Source organism: Sprattus sprattus, assembly GCF_963457725.1.
Source record: "Sprattus sprattus genome assembly, chromosome: 1".
Taxonomy (NCBI): Eukaryota; Metazoa; Chordata; class Actinopteri; order Clupeiformes; family Clupeidae; genus Sprattus; species Sprattus sprattus.
Genome location: NC_137920.1, coordinates 51,598,777 through 51,623,620, shown reverse-complemented (window position 1 = coordinate 51,623,620; position 24,844 = coordinate 51,598,777). Strand labels below are relative to the sequence as shown.

The window sequence follows — 24,844 nt, the reverse complement described above, 5'->3', positions numbered from 1 at the left end:
TTGTGTCATTGTTTCTGATGAGCTCCACAAGCCCTGAGTTATGTGTTATTTGGTTTCATTGTGTTAATGCCAACTGGAGCGTATTCATACTGTGTGACTTCTGTGTGGATGTTGAAGCTGATGATGTCTCCAGGGTAGGTAGTGCTGGTGGTTACTGTATGTGTTTTGGTATTTGCCTGCCATATAACTCCACGCTCCGCACTATCCTATCCAAGAACATCACTGTCAATGTCAGGAAGCTCACATCAGCAGCAGTGCAGTTAGCTTTACAAAGGTTTTGATGAGCGCGAGCGTGTTGTGTTTTCTCTTTTTCTCTCCTGCTGCGCCTGTCTGTGTTTTGTTGAAGGGAGCGGAGACATTAAGGCCCTTCCACTCAGGAGTTCCCCCCGGATGGGCTCTGACTAAACGGATGTGTCGGTACATTTTCAGTTTGTCAATAGCCGCAATTTGAGTGCACTAATGGCGTAACACTGCGAGAAAAGCTGAATGAAAGTCAATATTCCCCCTCTCCAATGTTTACCTTTACCCTATCTACCCGTCTGTGTGTTTCCCTGCAGCGTGCTGTGGCCATGTATGATGGGGCGCGGGTGCCTTCCCCTCAGGACGGCGCTAATGGTTTCCCCCAGCAACCGGGGGAGGCCTCGACGGTGCGGCCCAAATCCGACCAGGAGCCCGAGGCGGGGGAGGAGGAGGAGGACGCAGTACGAACAGAGCCTATGCCGGTGAAGAAGGCCCACCGTGAGATCCTGGATCACGAGCGCAAGCGAAGGGTGGAGCTGAAATGCATGGAGCTGCAGGAGATGATGGAGGAGCAAGGGTGAGACTGCAGTGCTGCATTACACTCGCAGAGAGAGAGGGAGGAAAGACGGAAGGATAGAGAAAAAGGGGAAGGGGGGAGGGGTGAGGTATTGAATGTAAAGTTGTTACCTCTTTAGTTAGATAATATGATATTGTTTTGTGTCGTTGACAAACACACGAGCTCACCAACGTTCTCTCTTCAACAACAGGAGAGGCAGGGTGGTATTAAAAAATCGTCCTGAGATTTTGAAGTAGGCCGGCAGCTAATACTGTCGCAACGTTTCACATTAAAGCCTTGTAAGTAGTAGGTTAGTGTTTTTCAAAAGCGTGGTACATGCTCCAGTGTTTTTTTAGTGTGGATTTATTTGGTGTTCATTATAGCTCTCCTGTTTTTATGAGCGCCAACAAAGACACAGTTTCTCCTCGGGAGATATAACAGCAACGAGGGACAGTCACTGAAGGAAACTGCCTCTGCCTCTGCCTCTGCCTCTCCCTTCTACCGCTCTCATTAACATTTTCTCCCGTAACGCTAAATCGGTGGCTGCTGCTGCGGCTCTAGCGGATTTGTGCCGTGACTGGCATCTGCGCTAATCCCCGTAGCTCGCAGACATGGACGGGCGCTGATCCGTTCAGGCTCCGAGCTGAGCAACTAAAGTGTGTTTGAGGGGAAACTGGAGGCTAGCGGTGACACTAATTAATGACGAGCCATGTGACCTTGTGTCTGCGCTGAGCTGCAGTCCCACGTTGCAGCAGGCGAGAGAACATCGTAAACAAAAACAGTATCAGTTGAAATGAACACAATACCAAGGCACTGATGTCCTTTTCAATTCTAATCACACTGGTTACTGAGGTTAAAGAATCCCACATGCATGACTCAGTGAACAATATGTATTGCACTGTGTTATGTTGTGAATAATTAGTAAAGTATCCATGGTTCTGTATCCTTAAAGAGATAAGTCTAGTTGTTTTCCCTTTTTTAGGTTACTCTGTTTCTTTCTCAATAGCCTCTTTCCTGCAGCACATTCCACATAGGTTGACGTCCACATCTGTCTTTGCACATCTGTCTCCCACCCCTGATGCAGTTGGTCTGGACTGATCGTTAACCTCCTCACTGTCCTCTGTGGGTCTGGAATAGGGGGATGCTTCTTCATGAATAACTCTTCTGCCTGCTGCCTTTGGCGGCTCCGGAGTGGACCTGCTCCCATTAGTTCTCCACAGTAATGGCCACCAGATTGATGGATCTGATAGCAGCCTGGTTGTGGAGATGCGGAGGCCAGCACTGCCATCTGCCAGGGCGGTGTCTTGCGTGCCGGCTAATTGCCCCCTTGGTTTGAGGGTGATGTAACGGCACCACATGTCCAGTGCAGGACGGCAGTGTCCGGTAATGATGATGGAGAGAGAGAGAGAAATAGAAAGAGAGGTGGATGTGGAGACTAAGTCATGGTGAGTTATTCCCCTGTGAGATTGAGGAGAACAGACAGACCCTTGATACCCGGGAGGGGGTTTCAGGACATGAGTTGTGGGGGGACTCAACTTGGAAGCAGGTCAGAAGCATGTAGCGATAAGTTGGTTGTTTGTCTAACTTGGCCATTTAAACTGCCAGAGAAAGGCCCTCCGATAATAGATGGAGTAGGCCAGAAGGTTTAAGGGATCTGTGTTTGGGGCGGGGGGTGAAAGGCATTAGCATGAATTAAAAGGAAAGCTGGAGGCTTTTTTCCATCTGCTGTGGATTTAACGCTTCATGCCGGTCCTGAGGCTGTGCTCGTTTACAGAGGGATGGGCAGACAGGGCGCCTGAACACAGAGCAGTCAGCATGGAAATCTTTTGTTCACAAAAAACTAAAATACTGTATATGTTCGAGCCAGACAAAAAGATTATGCGCTGAAACGCCCCCCCCTGGACCATATTTGTGAATTATAAATTCATGCACATTGCCACCCCATCATAGTCACAAAACACACATATACTCAGACAGACAGAGAGAGAGAGAGAGAGAGAGGGAGAGAGAAAGAGAAAGGGGGAGAGACAGGAAGCGCGGACAAGCACAAAAGCGTGCACACGCCGAGAACAGAAAGACACCAAGTGAACAGCAATGAAACCCCACTCTGAAAACAAACTTCAGTGAGACAGAATGGGGTAATTGTCCACCAAGAGCCCTGTTGCCTCGACCAGGGAGCCAATTAGAGGAACAGCAATTGGAGCAATCTGCTTGTTAAGCTACGCTGAGCCTGGCAGCCAACAAGCCCCCTTGACTGACCCCACACTGCATCCTCCTTCTGCTTCGCCCTGATCCACGACACGAGTCACTCTGAAGAAGTGCTGTCCCTCTCCATTACAGGGTGTCCTTTTGAAGAGAGAGAAGGAAGAGAGGGTAAAGCAGAGAGGGCTAAACAAATGAGTAAGCGCCTATTAGAAACAGCATTTGGGCTCAGCGCGGTGGCGTAGGACTGCTCCTGTTAGTCTAAGCACACAGCGTATTGAAAGAGCAGCATTGACATGTACGTGGCGTTTCTCAACTCATTTGAGAAGTGCTCGTGGTGTCTCACAGCTAATGCCTCATATTAACCTACTAATTGCAACTAATATCAGCTAATTAACCTACTAATATCAAGAGCTCTTGCGTTAATGGACAAGAAGCTCCACATAGGAAACACTGCCACCTACTCAGTTTAAAAAAACTGGAGGAGGAAGAGTTCCATCTCCATCCAGAATGTGTATGTGCGGTCCACTGCATCTTATATGGTTAGGCACTTACTGAAGAATCTTCCTTTTCAAGGAATTATCTCATACAGGCTACAAGTCCCTTCTAACCGAATACCCGTTTTGCACTTTTCATTTCTTATTTTTATCAGGCAGAGTTAGAGTCAGTAGCAGACATCTTCATTCCCTGATGCCTCTCCCGTGCTCTAGTACTGCACCCAATCTCTGCTCTCTCTCTCTCTTTCTCCTGTTCAAGTGTTCTCTCTCTCTCTCTTGTAGCTTCGCTGCATTATTCAGCCAAAGCCTTTTTCAGTAACAGCTTTACAATTCAGCCGTTTCACAGACACTGTCCCCTTTACATATATGTACAGGCCACGAGGCGTAAACAAGTTTTAAGTGACTTTCATTCGTCCCCCTGGGGGCCTCTCTTTTGAACTAGCAGCGTTTCCTTTGCCACATGCAAACGGCATTCGTGCAAAATGCAGCAGGCAACTCACACACACACACACACACACACACACACACACACACACCATCGCAAGAGGCTGCACACAAGCATTGTATTATTAAAAGGAGTTAATCAGAAGTGGCATCTTGCTGATCCATGGCCCATCACTGCTGGAGAGGAAAGAGGGTGCGGGGAGCTTAACGGCGCAGAGGCTAGTGTTAATGGAGGCTGTCTCTGACTCTTCAATGTTGTCTAATTGGTGCAATCAGTCCGTGAAATCAGGGTAGTCTGTCATGGCTGACGTGGGGGGATGGGGAGGGGCTCGGGGTGATCCGGTGTATGTGTGTGTGTGCGTGTGCGTGTGCGTGTGCGTGTGCGTGTGTGTGTAACAGTTCCATGGTCAGGAACCAAGTTGCTAAACTTGCTGCTGATGCTGCAGTGTCATTATTTAGCATGGGGCCAGGGCAGGGCGAACTCAAAGTGAGCTGCGTCGACGCTCCAGGTGCTTATTCGACTCCCTGCAAATGTGCTGAGTCCTGCCTTCTTCTCATTGCCCTCCATTAATATGCATTCAGCCCTCAAACAGAAAGGCCATCGGTCTGGGCTGGAACCCCTGAGCACTGACCATAGCACTTTCCCCTATGCCACTGCTCTCGCCCCCTCCCCTCCCCTCAGATAAAAGTGCAGGGAGATGCAGTTGTGCCTAGCCGTTAGCCTGTCACATAGACAATAAATACTTTGCCAGCTGCTGGTACATCTGCAGTGTTAATGGATTCAGTTTACAAAAATAATTTTCAATTCCTCATCTGAGGGAACATGCGTTTCTGGAGATAATTTGTCAGGCCGCCTTGGAGAAAGGACTCTGAATTAGTCTCAAGCTGGGGCATCCAACTACAGAAATCATTCAGTAGAGGCAGTGGTCATGGGTGGTTTAAGGTCAGGCCTCAGAGTTTTTAGACTGAAGAATCTGAAATGGGATTTCAGGTCGGCTAGCGGATGTGTTTAATATCCACGTTCACGGCTTATGCCTTGAAGGAAAGAAAACAGGGGCTTAGTTTGGGCCCCTTGTGGCTCTGTTAGCCTTTCTCCTGATGTTTTGCAGCTAGCCAGCTATCTCTGGTGGCACAGAGCGCTAATCTCTGTTTGTTCACCTCGCATTCAGTTAACCACAAAAGACGGAGCCCGTCGAGGGAGTCCTGAACCATGCCAACTCTGGCTTGTCCCCAGGTAACTGCAGAAGCCTCCGACCAGCAGGCCGACCCAGCCTCTCGCCCACGGGATCCAGTGTCAGAGAGCTGGGCTCTCTCTGGTTCGTGGGCGATATTTAGAAAGGTCAATCCCAGGGTTTCCATGGCTTTGAGCCTTTGACTCTGTAGTTCAGCGGATCTCTGAGATAAGAGTCAAAGCTCACAGATGCGGGGTCTTTTCATCATAGCTGTGTCATCTTGTTGGCAGTGAAGACAGTCCTCCATTTTATATATCCAGCTCTGAAAGTGAACAGTTAATCTGATATTTAACAGAAAAAAAAATGTAATTGTGGGTTCCTCTTGAAATAATAACAGCGGTAACCAGCGGGAACCCATAAGGTGACTAGACAGTGGAGGTCAATAGAGCCTCCATTTCTATAATATCTCACTGTGGGTCACATCACAGAATCGAACAGTAAGCACTTTTAGGGAATCCATACCCACAGCTCATTGGTGTAGACCTGTGTAGTGTAGTGTGGGGATTGTGCTTAGTGATACCAGGTGGACAGCTTTGGTTTGTACTGCATAGCATTTTGACTCTTTGTCCCTCATCCCACATATTAAGATAATGTCCCGCATCTTCATTCATCATAAATTAGAACACATGTATGCATTCTTTTACCTGCCGCGGTGGTGGTTGTGAGGTGCTTATGCCGTGGCTGTGTAACTTCTACTGAAAGTTATAGTGTTGTGTCTTTTTTAAAAGCCTGGCTTTCTTCCAGTGGCTGAGGAGAATCGACTCGAGGACACAAAGTGTAGGTGGTTACGAGCCCAAAAAGCAGAATAAACTGTGTCTTTATTCCGTTAGAAATAGACATTATTTGAAAGGTTTAGGTTACCTCTCAGCATTGGTAACATTGTCCCACACAGGCTTACTATGCGTCTTGCATTTGGTCTGTGTGCATCTGGTCACCCTACCTCGGCTCAGTGTTAGGCTGTAAATGAAGAATAATGTCTGGCTGCGCAGGGCTCCTTGGTCTTGGGGACAGCTGCTACAGCTTGAAATTGCATTACAGCAGGGGCACAGGGTGTCGTACTGGGGCCCGTCAGCTCCGTGTGGGTATGCCAGAGCTCGCTAATCTTATTTCCTGGGCTGCTGTGCTGATGGCTGATGGCTCGCTGTGTGGATGAATGGGGGGGAGAGCCCTGTTTAATGTCCAAAGGCAAACAGGCGCCGGAGCGTGCCTAATTCCACGGCAAATTTATATGCAAAGTTATATGCACAGTACCTTTATGGCACTGTGCAGAGGGGAAAAAAGAACGAGGGAGAGAGAGATACTTTTCAGCACCATGGGCCGACGGACAGCTCCGAGCAGACACCTGGGTGGTATGGAGGGTGAAATAAATTATCTGCATTTAAATGATACCCATGTAACTGAAATGAGATATGTTTTTGGCTAGGATAGAAATAGGACGTTTTGTCATGCTAAATGACGCATTTGAAATTTCATTGCTGCTTTCTATTATTTTCCTTCAATTTAACAAGATATTCATCAGATATGGATTATATTATCAGATATAAATTAAATTAATATAATGAAGTATCATTAAAGGCCCTCTTAGATCTGACTTAAGTACACTATTTAGTTACAGAGGTAGGCTACATGCTTCACAGGTCCTAAACAGAGACAGTGGCTTTCTAACCACACAGAGGCCTTTATTTAGACCGATATTTTCAGCAGCCATAGTTCTCCCCTGGATATAAGCTGTGTCTGACCTTGAACGTGTGCTCTACCCTCCCACCTGTCTTCAGATCAGTCAGCGGTGTGCTCTGGCACCCCTCCAGTAGACAAACTGCCGGGACGTCATGACTCCAAATCAGTCTGTTGCTGCTGCCCTGCGATGTTGAAGTGAAAGGGATGACGATGCTTTGTGTGTCTACTGTGTTCTCTACTACTGTGTTCAATGAGAAACTCAGAAACTGTTTTTGGGTGCTCACACCTCTGTTCTTTTATCTGTCGCCACCACAGGTACTCTGTAGTGTGAAGTGCAACCACGTCTTCTTTTGACAGGCCCTCAGAAATGCTTAATTGTGCTCTCTAGGGAACCTGTACCATAACCTGATGTGTTGTGGCTGCAATGAAAAAAGAAGGTAGAGAGGAAGTGTGTGTGTGTGTGTGTGTGTGTGTGTGTGTGTGTGTGTGCGCCTGTGTGTGTGTGTGTGTGAGTGTGTTTGTGTGTGCGAGTGTGCGTGTGTTTGCATTGAAAGGGTAGGGTACATTCTCGAAACTCAGCTATCAGCTCCAGCAGTGACATCTCAGTTACGCAGCGCGCTTGAACAGCCTGCACATATGTTTCAGCCCTGCATCCCGATCCGCTCCCGGTCACGGCGCTAAACAAACACGCCATGGTCGTCACACCGCTTTCTCTTCCTCAGCAAAAAAGCCTGAGCCGACACGCCTTGCGCGCAAACGGCTGTGTGTTTTGATGGACGCCGATTAGTCTGGCGGAGAAGATAGCGCTGCGGTGATATATGGAGTGACTGGCCTCGTCCGCGCCATATTCTTCATGCTCCACTGCTCTCAAATCTCCATCCACTGCCTGGGTTTGTCTTCCAGTGCAGCACCAATCATCCCTCCGCCCTCCTCACTCCCTCTTTCTGAACCGCCACACATACCTCCACAGGCTTCATATTGATGTTGTGTGCGTTATTGTGTGCGTTAGGTCAGAGTGTAGAAAGGCCGACTAGCAGTTAGAGCCGAAGCAACAGGTGGATTTATTAAGCAAGAATAGATGAAATTAAATTCATAAAACGAGAATATGTGAACTACATTCATTAAGCAAGAATTATGTGAATCATTTTCATTAGGCAAGAATTCTTGAACTACATTCATTCAGCAAGTAATCATATTCACTAAGCACATGAGATGGTTGTCTTGAGGAAACTAGATCACTGAGAAGGCAGTGGCCATGTGGATGGCAAACGTGGCGTGCGTGTTAAATCAGGCCGTGTTTACACAGTGTGTGTCTGTGTTTATATTTCTGGATGACATATGAGTGCCTGCCGTCTTTGCACCCGTACAAATTCCTTGTGTGTCCCCTCCAGAAACAAACAGACTCTAATCTCTTCCAATCTCTTCTGAAATCCCTCACATACTGAGAGATCGGATGAAACATGCCAGCAGGGTTTGGATTTATCCGACTAACATTCAAATGGTCTTAAACTCGCTGATCACAACACGCACTGTTAGTACATTTCGGAGCATTTACACACGTTCCGCACTACACGTGTTTAAACTGCGCTGTTATTCAACGTTTCTGAATGCACTTGTTTGTCTGTTTTTCTAAGGGCTGTAGTGCTTGTGTTTCTACAGGTACTCGGAGGAGGAGGTCAGGCAGAAAGTGGGCACCTTCCGGCAGATGCTGATGGAGAAGGAGGGGGTGATCACCAGAGAGGGCCAGCCTCCGTAAGTCACATACACACACAGCACACAACATGCTAGCAGAACATCACCACACCGGTGGGGGGAGGGGTGGAGGTGGATGGTGTACACGTCAGTCGTCCCTGGTGGTTCACTGTGTGGATGCATGAGTCACTGTGTCTCCCGACAGACCAGCTGGCTAGGTTGGCTTCATGACCATGATGGATCCTGGACACAGAGCTCATTAGCAGGTTGTGTGGTCCTAGGCTGGCTGAGAGAGAGAGAGAGAGAGGGAGACAAAGAAAGAGACAAAGAGAGTGACAGAGAGAGAGAGAGAGACAGACGTGACTCATGACTCTGAAATGGCACCTGTCTGACATTTCAGGGGATTTTTTTTTGGTTTGTTATACTGTATATGTTTGTGTATATATTTCTGACATAAAAGGAGATGAAAAGGGATATTTTTAGTTTTGCCAAGCTATGTTACATTATGTTTAGTTAAGGTTGGCTGACATGGAGCATGAGAATGGTGGTTATTCAAGGATAGCAAGCAACTGATACAGTACAGAACAGTGCACAACTGGTTGGCGACAGCCGCAACACGCACCAAATGCTGTTCCAAGGATCCATAAATGTTTTGCATCATTTTGCAACTAGCACCAAACGTTCGATGAAAATTCATTACTGATTTATCCTCTCTCCCCTAACCTCTCTCTCTCACCCACACACACATTATCTCTCGTACTCTTTCTCTCTCTCTCTTTATATATATTTAAACATGTGTGTGTGTGTGTGTGTGTGTGTGTGTGTGTGTGTTCATTTGTTAGTTGTTTTACATCTTGTGATATTGAGTTATGTCAAGAGTGCTTGCGGAGACAAGCTCTAATGCAGTATCCACAACAATGTCAGGTATACCTTCAGAGCACGAGTTAGCTGTATCATGTTCCCGCACTCAGTACTGGACCAGCCATTTTGCTGCCCTCAATATGACAGTGCCCAGACCAAGAATGAGGATTTCCCAAGACTCCTTCCAGAGCACCAGTAGGCAGGAACAGTAGAAGGTCAAACTCTAATTGTCTGGATAAGATTCTCAATTCTCACTTTGTTTTTAGCCTCAGGAGAACTTCTACATTGCCTTTTCAATAGAGCCAGCCTATGTTGACGAATGGATGAGTGCATCCTGAAAGAAAAACGGACCCTGGTAAAGGTACTAGTGGCTAGGACTAGAGAGTGCTTTTATCCCTTATAAAAAATCACACTTTCCCATTCCAGAACATCACGTAGCCCCGAATCTCCCCGAGCCCCTAAAGTGGAGAGCCGTATATGGCTTGTTGTGTTAGAGATAACAAATGACCCTGTTGAGTCTGTGGCCGAGACCCTGGGGGAAACCACCGCAACCGTTTATCACTTCGCCCAACCAGGGACACCCGGGTAATGAGAGAGTGTCGCTTATGGTCACACAAGAGGCCGTGACTCTCAACGTCAAGAGAGTTTATCACACGCTCCTTGTGCTTTTGCCACAAGGACATGTTGTGTCACGAGCGTGGATTCATTGGAGTCACTCTTCTGTGACCTTTTAGTGTTCGAATGGTGACAGCGCTGACATAGTAATTGGAAAAGGCCGTTACTATTACTTTCTGAAGTGACATTACCATTATATGAGGACGTTTCGTAAGAGCGTGCGATAGTTGTATGGCCGTGGTCCTCAGTCAGTGACTTGTCATTTTCTTTTGAATGGAAGTGACAGCGAGTGCTATTCCGAACTCAAGTGTGAAATTTCTACCAGCGCCTTCCTTGAAAGAGATCTCAAGTGGGGTTCAGAAGGCATTGAGCAAGAGAGATCTAAGTTATGTTCAAATTCAAATTCAAATTCAAATTCAAATACACACACACACACACACACACACACACACACACACACACACACACACACTCACACACACTGGGTTGTTTGCTCCTTCTGTGACTCTTGCAATGGCCAGATCTCAAAGGATAAGAGGATAGCCAACACTGAGTTCAACACCATCACCCCACAAGTGATACACCTTGATAATTAAGCTCTGTCTGTTTGTGTGTGTGTGTGTGTGTTTGCTTTGTGACTCTTCTAGGCCAAAACCAATCAATATGGATATGTCTGAATTGATAACTTATTGGTATAGTGAATTGTGCTTCATGAGTGTTGATGCATTGACGAGTTGAGGGAACTGTACAAACATATCTAAAAACTGATGACTGAAATAGATGACTGTCAGAGGTAGAATTGGCATCTTTATGTTGATTGGCCAACGTGCCCCCTGTCTCTGTCTCCTCCTCAGAGTTGGTCTCCTCCCTCACAGTGACGAGGAGCACCTAAACGACGCCATTCTCGCAGACGGCTACGAGTGGCAGGGCGCTTATTATGACGGAGAATACAGGTAATGGCGGCACGGCTCACACTGGCGCTCACGCCCGTGTCCTGCCACAAGCATGGCCCACACACTGACAACTGCATGCTGGAGATTGGGCAGGAGATGCATGCCAAGAAGCAAAGGGGATTATCTCTGTGCCCTGAGCAACTAACAAATGTGTGCGCTTTCACTGATTAATGTGCCCACCCTAACCCCGCTTCTACACACACACACACACACACACACACACACACACACACACACACACACCACACACACACACACACACACACACTGTAACAAAGCTGGCTCTTAGCCTTGTCACAAGAAACCGAAAATACACAATTTATCAAAAACATGAAGGTCTAATCATAAATCTCGAACTACACGAAGTTTCAATTTCAATTCCTAAGCAACTAAGCAATATCCAACAATTCAATCCGCTCTCAACAACGTCCGTCTCCCTTCTTCCTCCTCGAATCCAGGAAAGTGCCAGCTCTTTAAAGCACCGGGACACGCCCCCCACAGGTGGTTGAACACCCGCACCCGGAAGACAGATAGATTGCAGCAACTCACGCACTCACATGGCCCACACAGTCATTCATGCACCAACACAAACAGTCAAATCGGCAAAGAGCAGACGAGCCCAAAGGGGTTTGTCACACCCTCACCCTTACAAAGCTTAGCACAATACCACGCTCCTCGTACATCTACATATAAACAATCAAACAGTTAATTCCGAACACCATAGCTATCCAAGCAATCATTCTCACAACCACCACCATTATCACTATCACCACTAGCCTCACCAGTGAGTTGCAAGTAGCACATTATCCTATGTGACAACCTATCTAATAAAGTGACATGAATACCAAATACCTATCCCTCTAACCCAACCCAAAGTGTCTCTTGCAGCACCAGCGAATCCCGGCCCTGGGAGGCTGAAGGCAAGAACAAACAGGTTAGAGGACAGACAAGACAAACTTTTAATCGGGAGGGCGCAAAAGCGCACCTGCCATAACATTTCCACAGACGCATTAAACAAGGACATGCTTTACATTTTGGACAGACTCACAGTTCGGCACCCTTGTTTCCAACACCACTGGCCATCGCCGGTCTCCCACCTCCTCAAGACAATCTAAGAGGCTGTTTATACGACGTCTAGTTTGTCTCCGTCCGTGCTGTTCAGAATACAGATAGCCTTATCATGTAGATGAGCACACTCTATCCGCACTCTCTATCCGCAACGATCCAAATCGGGGGTAGAAAGTGAGTAGATTTGAATCGGTACGGGGGCTGGTGTTAGTCTGCACGGATTCATGCAACCTGATGACGTCATTGCCCCACGTGATCGTTTCGCAATCTCCAACCACTATATATATCACTTGTTCTCCCTCAAAATCTCACTCGTGGTGGGCCTCGAATTTACTCTCATTAACCCAGCCTACTGATTTTTGATTAGCCTCCTATCTTGATCTAATTCTTTTTATTCAGACATAACATAACTTTCATGACCACAAATATAAATTGGCCAGCGATTTAATTTGCTTTTTTATTCATACATTTATGTAAAATGGTCGGAGCAAAGCCTCATGGGAAATGGGATGACAGACATGTCATGTTGTACTGTTCCAAACTCTTTATTATCAATACTGGCTTTGAACCAAACAATCATCCTCTGATATCCTACAAACACCTAAAAAACTGCTAGGACCAGCAGACCTTTCAGGGTTAGCACGCGGTTTAGCCTTTTGTCTAAGGACAGGGCAGTCTGCCTTCCAATGTCCTTTGCCAAGGCAATAATTACACACTCTGGGTGTGTCATATCTGGTAGCAGGTTCTCGTCTGCCATCAGGCAACCCCTCCCCCTCAACGGGAGGTGGGTGGACGGCAGGATAAACCTCGTGCGGGTATGGCACAGGACGACCTGCACCACCCTGATACCAGTCAGGCCTTCTAGGACTCATTACCCGTGACTTCTGCTAGTACTGCGGCCTCAGAAACATTTGTCATTTGTCATGTTCCCCAATGTACGTGGCTAGTTGCGCAGACAAAGTATTCGTATATTGCTCAACCAACATCAAATAAAACAATTCCTCAAAGTCTTTAATAGCAGAGGCAGAGCACCAACGCTGATATTGCAGTTTTAATTCCTGTGCAAACTCCACATGAGTTTGGTCCAAACGTTTCTTTAAGCTACGGAAGCGTTGCCTGTAAGCCTCCGGAACCAGTGAGTAGGCCTTTAACACCGCAGATTTTACTTTAATATACTCACGGCTGTCTTCCAGTGACAAAGCAGAATATACGCGCTGGGCCTTACCCCTGAACACACATTGCAGCATCAGGGTGCGATCTGTATCTGGCCAGTCATGTGCATCCGCCACACGTTCAAATAAATCAAAAAATGACTCCAAATCTCTCTCATTGAACGGAGGTATCAACCGCAAATTCGCCGAAATATGACATTTTTGAGGAGGAGCCTCAACAGAATTATCAGGCCTCATCTTGCCCGCACCAATTAACTCTAACCTTTTCATTTCAACGTCAGCGTGCTTGTGCTCTAACTGAAGACGAAGTAATTCGCGTTGCTCTTCATACGTAAAACTGCCTCCTGGAGCTGGAGAGAGTATATGAGACGTAGAAGGCGTTCTCTTAGCAGAGGGAGTAAGTCCCCCAGTATTCTTATCTAAGAACCCCTTCAGAAGTAATCCTGCACTTACTGCCTTTTTAAGATTGCCTTTTTGTCTTTTGTCACCTTTGCTCACATCAATTTCGTAGTGCGTAGCAACCCGATCTAATTGATCTTTTGTGAGACCATTAAATAGATCCCAAGAGCGATCTGCGATGAATTCCTCTACTTCGCCCATCTCTGCCAACAAACACGATTATCCAATACTTTACAGTCAACAAATTCCCTCTAACAAGTAAATTCTAAACAAGTCGTAGACCTATCTTTACACGGGTACCGTGGCGGGTACTTATGCACGCAACAAAAGCCCAGCGGCCCAGAAAGTCTCAGAATGAAACAAACTGAACCCTGGAATGTGCCCCTGAGACAACCGCTCTTACCACGTACCCCACAGGGAAGTGTTTTTAACAAAAGAATAACGTGGTTACTTACCCCGACGTTTATACTCAATATCACAAGAAAAAGTATGCTGTCCAAACAATGCGACCTAACTAAGGAGTTTTTTAGAAATAACACAATTTTTTTAGGCTAAAGCCAACGCGGAAACCTGCGTGCGAACCAAAAAAAACAAATATTCTCCAGCCACGACTACAAATTTTGCAGTTTAGACGAGCCCCCACCTGTAACAAAGCTGGCTCTTAGCCTTGTCACAAGAAACCGAAAATACACAATTTATCAAAAACACGAGGGTTTAATCACAAATCTCGAACTACACGAAGTTTCAATTTCAATTCCTAAGCAACAATATCCAACAATTCAATCCGCGACAACGTCCGTCTCCCTTCTTCCTCCTCGAATCCAGGAAAGTGCCAGCTCTTTAAAGCACCGGGACACGCCCCCCACAGGTGGTTGATCACCCGCACCTGGAAGACAGATAGATTGCAGCAACGCACACACTCACATGGCCCACACAGTCATTCATGCACCAACACAAACAGTCAAATCGGCAAAGAGCAGACGAGCCCAAAGGGGTTCGTCACACACACACACACACACACACACACACACACATACACACACACACACACACACACACACACACCACACACACACCACACACACACACACACACACACACACACACACACACACACACCCACACACACTCATTAAGAGGATATTTAATACTGTTAGTCCTGAGGAAAACAACAGAAGAAACCTTGAAGATAGAGATACACTAATTCTTGCTTTGCCTGACAGCCCATCATTTGATGGTAATGAGAGGGAGTTGTTTCTTTTAGCTGCATGGAAAAGTATTCTTCAAACTGTCAGAGTTGCTTTGAGCGTTGCAGCGATCCGGGTTTTTTTTTTCATGAATATTCCTCATCTCCTTCACTTCCTCAGCAGCACAAAGAGGAAGTCTAGTAGTTCCCCCTCTCCGCGTCCAAAGAAGAGAAAGAAGAAAAAATCAGGGAGAAAGAGAAGCCGGTGGGTGGGATTGCTTCTCCTCTGTTTATTCTTTCTGTCTTGCAATAGTTCAGTACTATATCCCTTAGACAGTGACTTTAGACTACTTCAGTACTACTGTATATCCCTTAGACAGTGACTTTAGACTACTTCAGTACTACTGTATATCCCTTAAACAGTGACTTTAGACTACTTCAGTACTATATTCCTTAGACAGTAACTTTAGACTACTTCAATACTATATCCCTTAGACAGTGACTTTAGACTACTTCAATGCTATATCCCTTAGACAGTGACTTTAAACTACTTCAATACTATATCCCTTAGACAGTGACTTTAGACTACTTCAGTACTATATCCCTTAGACAGTGACTTAAGACTACCTCAGTCCTATATCCTTTAGCCAGTGACTTAAAAAAGAGAAGTGCAGCATAGCTATTCGAAAGGGTAGGATGTATACTGCTGCAATGCAATTATTTAAAATAATGTGGGCTATCAATCTGTGCAGTTCATGTGGTATTGTTTTGTGAAATTAATTTGTTATAATCATACCTACACATGCAACAGAAAGAGAGGAAGGCGAACACAACACGAGGACCACAATAACGATGTGATCGTATGCGTTACCTTCTATAACATCTATAATGCATGATTTGAGTGTGCTGTTATCGCACCAATGAGGAAGCACATAGATGACGTTATGTTCATCGCCATAACGAATGAGCGAGTCTCTGCTCCAGTCTCTGCCGTTGTGTGTCCTGCTGTCTTCTGGAGATGTGACAGCTCATTCTCTCCTTCCCTCGCCCTTCCTCCCCGCAGAGAGAAGAGGAAGAAGAGCAGCAGAAGGCACAAAAGAGACAGGTGTGTGCTCTCTTTCATCCGCTCACCTTCAATGACGTCCAGCGAGATCAGCGTTAAGATTAAAATGCTCCTCATTTGTTCTCATTTCAAAAACAGGACAGAGAGGGGGGGGTGCTAAAGCTGCCCTCCAGTAGACAGCCCTTACAGGTTATGCACTGGGGATCAACAACAATCGGCCATCTGCCCCCCTCCCCCTCCTCTATCCCTCTCCCTCACTCTCTCTCTCATTCTCTCTCTCTCCTGCTCTGTCTCTTTTCTCCTCTTTCTCTCCCTCGTCCTCATTTTCCCTGCATGCTCCCGTCCCGTTCCTCATCCTCGGGTAAGCACAAACATGCCCATTTTTTCCTCTAATAACCTGGACGGTCTGTGCACCTCGGAACGAGAAAAAATTAGCTTCCCAGCATATTACCAACAGCAGCAGCAGTAGCAGCCTCCCCCTGTGTACCCCAACCCCCCCCCCCCACCCCTCAAACACACACACACACACACACACACACACACACACACACACACACACACACACACACACACACACACACACATCTCTCCATACACCAACCTTTTAGACCTGTTCCCCTCCCCTTTTCTCTCCTCATATTTCATTAAAGTGACACCACATCTCAGACACCGCCTTGGCCATACACCTTAATAAATAATGCAGGGCAGGAGACAGGGGAGAGCACAGGGAGGTGTGTGTGTGTGCTTGTGTGTGTGTGTGTGTGTGCTTGTGTGTGTGTGTGTGTGTGTGTGCTGGTGTGTGTGCGTGTGTGTGTTCGTGTGTGTGTGTGTGTGTGTGTGTGTGTATGTGTGTTAGGGAGAAGGGCAGTGTGGACTCTGCTGGGCTCTGGTAGTGTGGGCGAGTGATGTAGTTTAACAGGCACAGACAGCAGACTGCACGGAGAAACGCTGGTACCACTGCTTGTGTTTGTGGATGAAACGGTTGATATATAGTAGAGAGCTGTCGTGGGCCGTGTCGCCATCACTACACACACTGATCTCAGAACAGCCACGAAGGTAGCATTCCCTGCATGAACTGCAGAGTCTCCTTTTTAATTGCATTTAATTTCATTGATTGTTCATCACCATATGTCTTTAGTTGGCAATGAATGAAGCATTCAGGGAAATGTCTCAGGACATGGTTATGGACTTCAGGAAACCCTGTTTGTGTGAAACACTATATGCAGATATGCAGCTCCTGTATTATACATTCATTTATATTATACAGTCATTTACGCTCTTATACTGTCATTTAACATGAAGCACTGATGTGTGCGTCTCTGCTGTGATGGAGGGTTAATTCATACTCAGGGAATAGAATGTATACTGTTAGAGACTGATAGAAAATGAATGACGTCAGTCTACGTGTTTGTGTGTGAATGTGTGTTTGTGTGTGTGTATGTGTGTGTGTGTGTGTGTGTGTGTGTGTGTGTGTGTGTGTGTGTGTGTGTGTGTGTGTGTGTGTGTGTGTGTGTGTGTGTGTGTGTGTGTGTGTGTGTGTGGCTGACTCGTCTGACGTCTCTGGTTTATTTACCCACGTGAGGAGCCACGGCACTGTTGTGTTGCCTAGTGTTGTTTTGACAGCTTTATTAATCATTTTCCCTCCTCCACTCTGCTTCATTGAAAGAGGACGTAGCAAGGCAGTGTTGCGTGTGGCTTCGTTCATGCCTGGCACATAGCAGGTGTATACGTATCACAGGAGACACTCTGCTCTGGCTCAGTCTTTATTGTGATGAATCCCTGGAGCAACAGGAGTGTGGAGTGTGTGAAGGTCATTTGGTAACTGAGTCTTTATTGCAGTGTAATTTGTGCAGTTGCTCTCTCCTGTTTGCATTGCAAACCGATCTGAGGAAAAAGGCTTTCAATAAAAGGGTCTTCTTTATAGATCAGAATCTTATATGCAGGTTTGGTTTTTTATTAGAAAGCTTTCATTGTTTTATTGCTATTTTGAGCCTTCATGGTCTTTAATAATGTATACAGTGGTAGTCTGTCAGGAAGTCTGTTCCCTCTTCTTAAATGCGGTTTAGTCAGACCCTCTGCTACAACATAAGACAGTCCTTTAAAGCCTGCTTCCTAAAGATAGAGCTGTGTAACTGAGTCTTGTGTTCCTTGTGTAGGTCTGCATCTGGTTCCAGGAGGAAGAGGCGATACAGGTGAGATCACATCTCTGAGAAACTCAAAAGGAGTGTGGGGTACCTGTCACCATGGAAACAAGGAGCGTGCTTTAGCGCTCCTCCCTGTCACCAAGAATATCCTCTGCGCTTTATATGTCGGGGTCATCCTCCACCACCAATTACATTATCAGATTTTTAACATTTGATATGCCGGTATCAAGTGTATCGGAGGCCAATAGTCTGCTGTGTTTGAAGATGGTGTCTCTTGTTTCGGTGTAGGTCTGGGAGCCCAAAGAACAAACACAAAGACAAGAACAAGCAGAGGAAAAGGTGAGCTGTCAGGGAAGCCTGTGTCTCTCCACTGCCTCAGAGCCCCCAGCTGCCACTCACTATTCACTTACACCCAGCAATTCATCTGAGCCACAGCGCCAATAGAAATTAACAGCATTAACTCTATGAGATGACTAAGGCTGTCTGTATTCCTGTGTATAAATGTTCCTTTCTGTGTGTGTGTGTGTGTGTGTGTGTGTGTGTGTGTGTGTGTGTGTGTGTGTGTGTGTGTGTGTGTGTGTGTGTGTGTGTGTGTGTGTGTGTTTGTGTCCTAGGTCACCAGCAGATTCACCCAGCAGGAGGTCCCACAGGAGAGGAAGTTGTAGCTCCCGCAGTGCCTCCCTCTCCTCCACAGGGAGCCTCTCCAAGTCCCCCTCCAGGTACAGCACGTCGTCTGTTCTCTCAGCACAGCCTGGAAGAAAGATACATCTCTTGAAACATCTACACGCACAAACACATTGATAAATCTCTTGAAACACCTACACACACAAACAGGTGTGTCCCATTTACCATGCCATGGCCAATCAGTGAATGTGAACATTTTAACTTTTACAAAAAATAAGTTTGTTCAGAATACAAACTTGAAATTAAATTACAAAACTGCCACTTTTCCAAGTCTCATATGACGCAAAGCTCTAAACTAACACAGAAAATTCATAAACTAGCGCCTTATGGCAGACTTTGCACAGAAAAGGAAACAAGAACCCCAAAATATCATTTCACTTTCCTGTATGTCATTTTGCGATTGAATAACTTCAGTAATTAATAGATTTGAATTACCGGGGATTTGACTCTTTTCCATCATTTCCCCTAAGCCAAGCATTATGGTTCTGTCCACATTTTAAGCATTTGTTGAAAAGTCCCATTGGCATAACATGCGTGTGCTGAATAAATCCTTTGTCTTGTATTGCACGTGATGTAACGGCAGAATCTCTGCTCCTTTTCTCCCGCCACAGGTTGAGTGTGAAGCACCGGACGGACGGCCAAAGGTCCAGCCGCAGCCCCAGCCCCCCCGCCGCCACTGAGAACCCCACCGCCTGGCAGAACGGCCATCACAGCCACCGTGCCCGCAACGGCAAGGAGCACGTCTACAACCATGTGGACGGAGAAAAAGTGCAAGATGTACGTAGTCTCCTCTCTCCCGCTCCACCGCATCCCCTGTCCCTCGACCCCCCACCTCCTCCGGCCTCCCGTACTCTAACGATGTTTTACTCCTTGCCTCCTTAGAGCTGACTCTGATGTCTCTGACCCCACTATGTCTGTGTCGGTAGACCTGCTTGTCCTTTGTTTGTTTTTTTGGTTAATTGGTTGATTTTATTTTGTTGTTATGGGGTTTATCTTTTCCCCCCACTTGGCTCAGTAGAGGTATTTGTCTCTCTGATTGCTCTTGTGGGTAAAATAGATGTGTTCAGCAAAGGGGTATGTTCAACACCTCCTTAAGACAAGCAGATCTCGCTACCATATGTGGCATCTCGCTCTGTTTTAACTCACACTCTCCAGGGGTAGAGAGCAGAACGCAGAGAGGAGCGTGGACAGTTGATCAGGTCAGAAGGAAACCGCACAAGCACATGGACTAACATTGTGCATGGCTTAGGCAAAGTGATGATTTTCATAGGATAACTTTTTGAATATCCAAATTTTCGAAATGTATATGTGTACAGATGAGGGTTCATAAGGGTAATTGAACAGAAAAAAGCAGGAACTTTCGGCAGAAGGAAATTCAGCTTTTTAAAGTAATGTTATAAAGCCATTACTTTATTATGACCAGGAATAAAATGTGAGTCTGTTGCATTTGTTGATAAGAAATGTTACAGCCTTTCCTTTGGTCCTAAAGGACAAACAAGACTTGAAAGGATAAATGATTCATTGCAACAGCCAGGCTCACATTGATAAGAGGATACCCTTGACATACGTTCGTACTGAGGGTTTGTACCAAATTGGACCTCATTTTATTAAGCAACGTGTTCTATTACTGGTCCTCAATGAAATATAAGAGAGTTTGTTGATAGGAAGGCCAGATATGTGGCTACAGCTATGAGCATTCTTCAGCCTCTGCATGGATGCTTTATGTTCATTCACTGTTATGTGATTCCTCATACCTGCTTAATAATACATAACTTTTAAACGTTGGCAACTTACGGTAAATCAGTGGTGTAGGATTAGCTACAGTAGTGTCTTGTTGATAGCTTCATGGTATAGCAAACTTTTGCCAGTTTAACCCAAAATGACTTGTTTATAGCAGCACATAACATGCTGAACTGCATAAAGGATGTAAGGTCTTGATGCAAATATCTCTGTTCCTCCCTGCTGATATGTATCTACCGTGGCTCCATGAAATGGTAAGCTTTTTGACACATGTGGGACGAGACTGACTGACATGGTTTTTGAATCACAGAAACAGGTGACACTTTTACTATAGAAAAACACCCACCGTCCGTAACATTTCAACACAAATGTGACCTTATCTGGAAAATCAGAGTCCTTTTAACAGCTCTCACGACTCACAATAGAGATCATTACAGAACAGTACCAAGGTAATAGGCATGTGGGTCACAGGTTCGTTCAAAATGAATGTACATTGTTTTCTTGAATACTCCATGAAGTGGTGTTGCAGATTTTTGGATGCTAATTTGGGCAGATTTTGTTCCAGTATGCATGTGTTCTTACCAGGAGATTTCAACTGCTCTTTCTCTCTCTCACACACTGCTTGCTTCATCCATCTCTGTTTATTTTCTGCCGCTGTTGATTTTTTTGAGTGATATCTTCCCATAAATAAATGCCCAAACTTTTCTGTCTCGTTTGTGTGAAAAGCACTCAAATGCTTTGGAACTGGACCAAGTAGGTTAAATGGGTATGTGTATTATTAGTTTTTTACATGTCAATACAGTTGTCTGAAAAGCACATGTTCTGCTCAGTAATACTGTAGCTTCCCTTCCTCCAGATTTGGCTTAAGAATTTCCAGCCATCAGGTGCCCAACAAGCCCCTTTTTTCTTTACTTGCTTCCTGTTTACTTGTCATCTTGACCTGCATGTTGCCTCTAGGTGGCAGTGTCACTTCTGTCAAACTCTTCCTTCTCCCCCTGGTAACCAATGCTCTCTCAGGGCGTCCAAATAAATGGGGATTCAGCCAGAGAGGTTTCATGAACTCGCGCCTTTTTTTAAGGCGACCTGTGTCCACTGATTTAAACCAATCAGGTGCTTTGGTTTCTGTAGAGTTAGCCCTGATTGGTTTAAAAACAGCCTGCTTGTTAGCAGCTAATGCTCATTTCACAGGCGCCATCTTGAGTGTCATGAGCCCTCTCTCTGGGTGTGTGTAGCCCCAATCAAACAGGATCTCAACTGTATTGTGGTGCAGCGGGTACTCCAGTTCTGGGGGGTGGGGTTGTTGTGCGGGACCATGCCCAAAGCTCATCCTGCGTGTCATTTCCTGGTTCTTACCAGACTGTTGATATTCAATGGTTCTTTGGCTAGCACATGTGCAGTTTCTAGGTGTTTCTCACTCTCTCTTTCATCTCAGTCTGTCCTCTTGTTTCTGTCTGTAGTTGTATTTGATTGCGGAAATGGTTATTTGTCAAATAAATTCACATTTATTGAGTGCAGTGGTACAATGTTTAAACTAAATAGGACAACACACAACAGTGACATTGGTATTTTAAAGGGACCCAAGCCATTTGGAATTGCATTTAATAATCGAGAAATCTTCAACTAGGAGTGGTTTCTTAAATGACCTAAACTTTAAATCAACCAACTAACCAACAAAAAAAAACACTATCCACTGACATTATGTTAAGTTACATACTAGTTACCATTATGTGTTGACAAATAAAGTGGTTGCAGAAGGACTTCTGAAATGAACAGGTCTGTCCCCTGAATTGCTTTAGAATCCTGAAGGACTACAGTGTAGCTGGCAAAGAGATACTCCAAAATGTGACTGGGGTCCCTTTTAAATGAGCTGACTCTAGTTCTCCATTTTAGCAGCGACTACCCCAAAGCCCTCTCTCTTCCTCCTCTCCCTCCCTCCCTCCCTCCATTTGTGTTGTCTGTGATTCACTCCTCTGTTGTCCTGACTTGCTCTTCTCTCCCTCTTTGTCATTTGCCAGAGTCTGCATGCCCTTGGCCTACCACCCCTCTGTAGCAATTCCACTTGTACAATGGGTTTCATTTTGTGACCTCATGAGCCTCTATCCACAGACCTTAACCCCTCTCCAGTTTGATTCAACCTTAGCTGCATTTGTTCAAGCGAAAAAGACAGCAAATTATGTAGTTTGTTTTTAGCTTCTATTTAAAATTATATTTCCCTCTCTTGCGAGATACGTCTTGTTTGTTTGTTTGTTTGTTTATTATTATTATAATTATTATTATTTTCTTGTTTGTTGGTTAATTTTCCTCCCCTTAGTTCTGTTTGTTGGGTTGTTTCCTCTCTCCTTAGTGTCAGGGTCAGTTCTTAGCATTGATACTAAAAGAACTCATTGTCTTTTTTCCATTCCGCTGCGGAGAACTTTCCTTTTCTTTTTTTTTTCTTCTTTTCTTTTTGTTTTGTCTTCCTTTTTTCTTATTTTGTTGATATTGCATACGTGTCTCTGATTGAAATGGAAGGTAGGTAACGCTCTGCCTACGCACGTGGTCTTTATGCAGATGAGAATGTGAGAAGCACCCTAGCTTGACTTCAATGTTTCTCTCTATCTCTCTTTTTTTCTTTTCGTTTACTTGTGCTAAAAAACAGATTACTCTTTAACTATTTTATAGTAGTTTTCTCTCAAAATTCCAACTCCTTAAATCTATCCTTTTTTTACCTCTCTTCCTCAACTCTCATGCTGAAGTGTCCAGCACACTGCCCTTCTCTCAGGTCCATGTCCTTGTCAACATCCATCTCTCTAGCTCTCTCTCTCCCTCCCTCTCTCTCTTTCTCTGTCTCTCTTCTGTTTGGGTAGAATGCATTCATGTGTGTGACGCATTTTCTGTTCCTTGGTGAAATGGTACGTCCGTCCTATGATTTGATCATGTTTTGTTTTTTTGTGCGTAAAGGCCATTTCTAACTACTGTCACCAGCATCAGGGGGGTTTGTGTATCCTTAGTGCTGTAGAGCTGCTTTTGTCGGGGTACAAAATACTATAACAGAGTGTCTGCTGTTGGATTATCTTATCTAAGACAGATAAGCAGCACAGAGTGGTTTCACTTTGTGAAATCCTCTATTTTTTTAATAGTTTTCATTAATATTTGAAATTGGTTTAGCCACTCTGGCCATTAATAAACAATCATATCTACTGAAGCTTTGCAAGTCGACCAGATATTGCATTAGCAACACTGATATGCAAGACTAGTGTTTACCTGCCCATTAAAAGTCGAACATGTTCAAATTCTGAAGATTGAATCCTAATGTAAATGGCGTTGTCATCTAAAAGTGCTTTCTTTAAAAACTATTTTGTGTAGACAAAGGTTTGAGAGAGACAAGAGCGTACAAACAAACAAACAAACAAACAAATTAATATAGGCTCTGATTCAGTACCGTGTTCAAACATAACACTCTCTCTTAACAGCAACTACATATAGTAGAAATACTCTTTCAAAAGAGGGCTTGTTGTAAAATGTATCAGAAGCCTGTTTCCAGCCCTGTTTCTACACCTGGGATTAGCAACAATCACAGACTAACTATTTGAGGGATAGTTAGGATAGAAGGTTGACTGAATTATTGTAAATTATACGGCAAAATCATCCCTTTGTGATAAAAAAATTAAGATATCCAGTAACTGCAAATTAGATGTGATAAACTTTCAATGGCGTAAGAACAGAAGGGATTAAATAGTATGATGAACTAGAGTGCTGAAGCTAGCTAATGGATTCAGAGAGAGCCTCTCGGGTCATAGCTTGGTTTTGGATAGAACAGAGGATTGAAAGTAAGTGAAAATGCATTCGTATGTACGTATCTCTTTTAGAGTCAGCGTTTCCCTGCACATTGCAACTTTTTCTTTAGTTTTCCTATTTGGTTTGATTTCCATGCATTGTCTCATTGAATCACTGCCAGGGAAGGGTTTTGTGTCTTTTTCTCTTGCATTTTGTGACTCTAATGATGCACTTATGTTGCCCCACTTTTCCCTTTTCTTCATACCTTACCTACTAAAGGAGGGAATACCACTTTATTGGTAAGTGGATGTTAACCAAAAGGGAGTTAAACAGAGTAACGATAAAAAAAAATCAAAGGAAATGGGTCGCTGTTCACATCTCAGCAATTGTCTGCAGGAAAAAAAAATCGACAAACAGAAGTTACTCTTCAGTAAAAGACGATTTGTTTTCTGATTCGACTGATTCTATTATTGTGAATCTTTATTTTGTTCCTTCCATTTCTGTGATGTTCTGTCAAGTTGTCTATTTTTTGCGTTTGGTTTCACGTTTTTTTTGTTTTTAGCCATTTTCTAAAATTGAAGAAGTCCTCCTTTTCTACTCTACAAAGTCTCTGTTGCTTTCTATTCTCTCTCTCTCTTCTCTTGAACCTAAATTTGTTTTACA

The 24,844-nt window shown here is 44.9% G+C and overlaps 1 protein-coding gene across 1 annotated transcript in view; it reads left to right on the top strand.

Moving 5' to 3' along the window:
• Positions 1–569: 569 nt before the first annotated feature.
• Positions 570–24,844, top strand: part of srrm3 (serine/arginine repetitive matrix 3) — a gene marked incomplete at both ends in the record, with an annotated part of 28,311 nt that continues 4,036 nt past the window's right edge. The window contains 10 exons of the mRNA XM_080844849.1: positions 570–817; positions 8,508–8,600; positions 9,828–9,986; positions 10,871–10,969; positions 14,976–15,059; positions 15,822–15,899; positions 18,014–18,049; positions 18,290–18,340; positions 18,616–18,720; positions 19,297–19,462. Of these exons, the coding sequence (XP_080700975.1) occupies positions 570–817; positions 8,508–8,600; positions 9,828–9,986; positions 10,871–10,969; positions 14,976–15,059; positions 15,822–15,899; positions 18,014–18,049; positions 18,290–18,340; positions 18,616–18,720; positions 19,297–19,462 (1,119 nt within the window). The remainder of the gene's footprint in view (positions 818–8,507; positions 8,601–9,827; positions 9,987–10,870; positions 10,970–14,975; positions 15,060–15,821; positions 15,900–18,013; positions 18,050–18,289; positions 18,341–18,615; positions 18,721–19,296; positions 19,463–24,844) is intronic.